Source organism: Varanus komodoensis, unplaced genomic scaffold (assembly GCF_004798865.1).
Source record: "Varanus komodoensis strain SLA01 unplaced genomic scaffold, ASM479886v1 scaffold10, whole genome shotgun sequence".
Classification (NCBI taxonomy): Eukaryota; Metazoa; Chordata; class Lepidosauria; order Squamata; family Varanidae; genus Varanus; species Varanus komodoensis.
Window position 1 is genome coordinate 14,812,743 of NW_025335269.1, and position 6,116 is coordinate 14,818,858.

General features: G+C 38.5%; 1 protein-coding gene across 1 annotated transcript in view; it reads right to left on the reverse strand.

Moving 5' to 3' along the window:
* Positions 1 to 5,877, reverse strand: part of ANLN (anillin actin binding protein) — a 31,634-nt gene extending 25,757 nt beyond the window's left edge. The window contains exons 1-3 of the mRNA XM_044454529.1: positions 5,841 to 5,877; positions 1,052 to 1,205; positions 292 to 540 (exon numbers count right to left, since the gene is read on the reverse strand). Of these exons, the coding sequence (XP_044310464.1) occupies positions 292 to 540; positions 1,052 to 1,205; positions 5,841 to 5,858 (421 nt within the window). The 5' untranslated portion in view covers positions 5,859 to 5,877. The remainder of the gene's footprint in view (positions 1 to 291; positions 541 to 1,051; positions 1,206 to 5,840) is intronic.
* Between the last annotated feature and the right edge of the window lie 239 nt (positions 5,878 to 6,116).

Genomic DNA, 6,116 nt, shown 5'->3' on the forward strand with positions numbered 1-6,116 from the left:
TATAAGTGAGGAAAGAGTTATACTGTTGATGGCAGCAACATATTACTGCCATAGCTATTTACGGGCAGGTGAGCTATACCTTTGTAAGCTTCTCTAACAGACTGAGTCATACAACAGCTTCTGCTCCCCAGTATATGAAAAGACTTAGCAGGTAGATAATTCAGATATATGACCTGAAATTAAATATCTTTCAACATCCCAATGACATGAAGAAACACCAAATTTTCCTTTTTTGCTTTCTTATATAATTTCAGATTTTTCAATTGCATCTTTTATGAGTGAAACACATACCATTATCCCAGCAGCGACGCTGTTCAGCCAGCTTTTGCATACGTGTTTTAACTGAAATAGAAGCTGGTTCAGATTTAGAGGTCTGCTCTTCTACCTTGGTGGACAGAGGAACAGGTTCAGAGGTAGGAGTCATTTCATGGTGCATAGAAGATAAATTAACTGGGTATGAATTCTCCATATTGGTAACTGGAACGTCCACGTTGTCTGAGCAACGTCTTTTGGATGGTGATGGCTTAGTGCTTGGTTTTGCTGTACAAATTTTAAAAAAGTGAAGTACTCTATTAAAAATACACATATACAAGCTCCTTCTCCTTTAATTCTCCTCTGATTCTAGCTATTGGAATTTGTTTCCACCATGTTGCATTGTTTGTAAAAGGTCTTAGGTGACAATCCTATGAACGTCCTCTCAGAAGTAAGTGCAAAGGAGTTCAACTGGATTTACCTTCAAGTAACTGGAAGGACTGTAGTTTTAAGGGCTCAAACTATTCCATCATATGGCAGGAGTTTTAAGTGCAAAAAGTCTAGAATAATGAATCATTAATCCACAAGGGATTTGCTACTCTTCCGGTCCAGAATAGCACTTAATTTTTTAATAAGCAAACTATTACTATCACTCCCTAATTTTCTGTTTTTACTATTTTTAACATGAATTTGTTGAACAGAGAGAAGCTACACAATTGCACAAACAGATGTAAGAAGTGACACACCAAAATTTTCAAACATCATAATAATGACACAGCCTCATGTTTGTGAAAAATACCTTCTTCGCTAGGTGGAAGTGGCTGATTACCAGCTTCTGACAAAGGTTCTCTGCTCCTTTTTGTTTGTGTTGTTGTCCGCATTGTTGCTACGGGACGCCCAGCCATCTTCTTCTGTAAATTCTCTCTTCTAGCACGGGTTCGCTCTAGAAGTTTCTAAATATTTCATACAAAAAAAATTGACAAGTTTTTACTAAAAACTTCAGCGACTTTCTGATAATTCATACAGTTGGTTTCAGCTTTATGTTATGCCAGAAAATAGTATACTAACCTACTGACAATTTTTCAAAATACAAACTAAGATTTTCTGTTCAAAGAGGAGATAGCACAATTTATAATAATGTGGGATGTAGTTACACTTATCTTATATGCTACTGTGTATGTTATATAATCCAAAATAAGTGGCTGAGAGAGATTTAAAAACAGAACATGTACAACCACCAGAGGGAAGCATTTCCTTTTGCTAAAGGAGATGTCCAGGAAAGCCAAACAATCTTATAACAAGGGTAATTTTGCTCTAGCTGTTAAAAACACAATATCTCAGAAGTAATAAACACCATTAGATGTGACAACATTTCAAGCAGTTGCTTTTCACAAAACATTTCTCAAGAGGCTGGATAATTTGTCCAGAGGCAGCCATGGTTGCCTCTCCACTCCAAATTATTCTTCTCAGAATATGAAAAGATGGATATAGCTACTTAATATAGCTATATTTTAGTTAGGCATTCACCTATAGCATCCCTTAAGGGATGTTATTACTTGCAAATTCAACTAAATTACAATTTAAGTTACAATTAAGTTGCAATTTATACAGAGGCTCACCCCAATATATGATTTAGTAAGAGCTATCACATGGGTGATTCCCTCCAATATATGCACATGGAAGGTAACTTCTACTTTCATTTACATGTTCCTTCTGCATCCCACAAAGAAGAGAATAAATGCCACCTCTCCTATATTACAAAACACATTTCTCATCCTCATTCACAAATGTGAATCAGAAATGAGTGTTTTCAGCACTAGAATATAAGCAGATAAACCAGACCAATACATAACGTACTACAAAATATGTCCAAAAATGATGGCCTAATCATCAAGTCATTAAAATAAATATTTCTTTATTTTGAAAATATCAAGGCTGAAACTAAGTAAAAGATATATTATGTAGGGAGAATTGTGCTAAATCACAAGTTCATCAGTAACTCCTACCATCATCAAGAAAGACACTGGAGTTCAAAGGGTTCAGCAGTGGAAGCTACTGAAGCAGGAACAGCAAATCATGCGGCTCTTATCAGAGCATAGACATAATTTTTGGACTGTGGGATATATTGTATTACAAGCAAAGTGTTTGTTTTTACATTAGGAACACCTGGATGACACTATGCTCAGTACTGAGTGCTCTTACTGAGAGCAGCTCTCCAAGATTTGAGACAGCAGAAGTATTTCTCAGTCATGCTACCCACTGTTCTTTTAGCTGGAGACCAAGGATTCCTGGAAACTTATTCATGCAAAGCAATTGCTATACCACCAACTTATGACTCCTTCCTAGCTCAGTCTTTCAAAACTTGTTTTAAACAAGCATTCAGATGGCCAAAGTCATCAGTTAAGACCAACAGCTTTAACAGTTTAACTCTGGTCATATGTCCAAAAGACAATCCAGATGTGGAGATTAAACTGTAAATATGCTACAGTGCAACAGCTGAATAGCACTGTGAAGCTGGGAAATGTGCCAGGTACATTCCATTTGCTCCACTATCCCAGTATATCAGTTATTAGGATGTCATTTATCAGGAATGTGCACCATTGTAAAACTCTTAATTGTTAGATCTCCACCTACCCTATGCATCAGGGTAGTTGTCAAAACAATATACAAATTATGCCTATATTAAGCTCCACACTTAAACCCCACTTAAATGAAAGCAGCAGAATATTGTTTCTGGAAAATGCTCAGATTCGGACTTGGAATACCTGCAAAGGCAATCCTAAACTAAAAGCAGCCATTGAAAATATCTATTACATCCTGTTTGGGCATTTTAAAATGTGTCCTTGGATGACTGATCATAAAGAACACAGGCGCCTGTGTATTAGTTTGCGCTAGTATTTTTGTTAACAACATCTGAGAACCCATTATCCAATAATTAAAAGCACCGCCAGTAGTTGTTTTGTTAATAGAATATTAACCTTGGATTTATAGAATCACACAAGATAATTCTAATGCATTTGGATTCACATAACATTTGTCACTGGAAGGAAATCATTGTGTATGATTTCAAGGGTGAAGTGGACAATCCCTTATTAAAAGATGTTGCTGTGTCTGAATTAGATGTCCCTTAAGATCTCTTGAAGATGCTAAAGTAGCAATGCACTGATTAGGCACTTGATTCTGTATACAGAATCAAAGCAGTTTCGCCATGCGTTCAGAATTCTGCTCCCTCAGATCAAAAGTTAAAAACAGCATTTGTTTGTGTGAGAAGTTTTTAATAAAAGCTTTCCAAAAAGAATTGTCCTTTTCCATCATACTGGAAAGTGGGCGTTTGCTCAAAAGACCAGCACAATTTAAATGTAGTTCACAGAAAAAGAATGCTTTTCATTTTATGATGAAACTAGTGAAATTTCCCTTCAAGAGGGAAATTTAAAGACCAGCACACCCATGAACATTGTTAAATATTTTAAGCAACAATACAATTAAAACAGGCTTAATCACACTCAATGTTCAGTTGTATCTGTAAGGGTGTAAATCTTCTGGAACATTTCCAGAACATATCTACATACTGAAGCTCAGTTTAATAAACAGAACTTGAACAATGGAATCTCTTCTACACTAGTCTTGTCAAATTATCCTATCGATTAAGAAGAAAAAACTGACTGTTTGAAAACAGTGTCACAAGCAAGAAGATAGCTCAATTCAGTACAATGTGTATTATGTGAATTAAGGGACTACTCTATAATTGTCAATTTTGAGTTGCTTAGGCCTTTTAAATAGCATAACTTTAAGCAAATGATTGCACTTGGACCACACTCTTGGATGTTACTTCTGAGTTCTGTTTCATTCAAAGAGGCTTATTCCTGGCAAATCTGTATGATACTGCATCCACTAAAAAATTAACCACAATGTAGTTGCACCTATTTATATTTCTGAACCTGCAATACCTGAGAGTAAAGCCACTGAATTCAATGGACTTCTATGTAGACATGAATTGGATCGCCCCATTTAACAGATTAATTTACAACAAAAGACTTTTCTAAATTTTAAAACTACGTCTGCAATAAGACAACTGCATTTCTGAACCTCATAGCATCCAGCATAAGTATACATAGCATTGCATTGCACTGATCTTCACCATATTAAAAATATGCAACGATACAACAATTTCTCGATTATTTTGCGAACAAGGCTTTAAAGAGATATTTACTCAAGAACTTGATAGACAGAACACCAAGTGTCTCCAGGAAGCTGCATTCCGGTCTCCCCAGAAAAAGCATCACAGCAAGGACTAAACCAGTCTGGCCCAGTTCATCCATCACTGAAGGAACAACCACTCCAATGTTTGTTTTACTCTTCCCTCCTTTCTTTTGGATCCTGGCTATTAGATTACATGAGTCTGCTAGCAGAGGCTGACTTTTCTTTTACTCATTTCAAAAAAGTAGGTACTTTATGAAAGTGTTAAAATGCCACAAAGAAACACACACACACACACACTCCCATGTGTTGCATTGCTTTCGAGCTATAAACAAGCACGTATTTAAAAAGAAAACCAAGTTGTGTTTGATTATACTGTTTAATTTCAGGTTCTACAACCTTAGTTTATACATATAGTGAAGTTTATTTCATTTAGAAGAGCTCCATAAGAGCAGGCAGTAAACGAGTAAGTTCAGCGTTCATTTCGCCACCCACAAAAGAGATACTTATTTCAAAGTGCCACACCCATTAGTCTCATTTTTTTCCCGTGAGTCAAGCAAAGGAGGCATTTCGTGGGTATCGCTAAGAGTTCACAAGTAGCACATAAAATGCTGTAGAAACCTGCAGAGAACATATTAGGAACTATTTGTAGCATAAAAGGAAAACAGATTCTCACAGTGTCACTTTTAATTTTACTAGGTTTTGTGCCCAGATCCTGGAAAGAGAATCGTAGGAGAAAGTTGCAGTTCATCAAGAACACTTTTTTGAGTATTCTTCAAAACGTGACAAAGGTAGGTAAATCCACACCACGGATTTATTATTGTTGTTACCGAGAGCTGCATGCATCATATTATCAAGCCGGAAAGCAAAAAAGAAATTGCATAAGGTTTAATCCTAGAGCAAATAAAGCTCCAGAAACCAGATATCCTTCGCGTGCATTTTCCCGAGGCTGTAATCCGATATACTTGGGAGTAATGTCCACTGAATTAGTGGGACTTACTTCCAAGTAGACGTGCACCATAAGGACTGACGTTAGAGTGCTGCCAAAGGGCTTCAAGCACAACTCTGTGCATATCTATTCCCAAGTACGCCTTACTTCCAAGTAAGCGTGCAAAGGAGGGCTGCCTTACACGCTACTCCTGGGCATTTTTACCCAGAAGCAAGTCTCCCTGAGAGTATTACTCCAAAGGAAGGCTTGCCATGAAGAACATCGCCCGTTTTCACATGACGTGCCCTCTAGTTACCCCCCACACACTATATCCGAAGTGTCTCCCCGCACACCGCTAACAGAGGCACTACTTTTGACCCTGTGCACTCGCGTGGCTCCCGCGCATTCTGACAGACTTCATAACCCCCTCAGCGGGAAAAGCTGTGCGCATGAAACCACTCACCTCAGTGAAGGGGTCCATACTTGCAGGTGTCGCCGACGGAGAACGTCCACACGCGCCCCCTTCACCGCGTCGGTCGCCAAGCGGTCTCGCTGCCCGAGCCTCTGCAACGTTAACCGCCCTTCAGGTTTGAATTTCAGCGCCTGCCTCCGCAGGACAGGCACCGCGCATGCGCCACACCCAACGTGCCCATGACGCCCCGCCCTGTCCAATTGCATCAGGGAGTCGTACTTAACCGAGGGAGCGTCATCATCGCCTCCTGCTTCCCCATTCCAAATG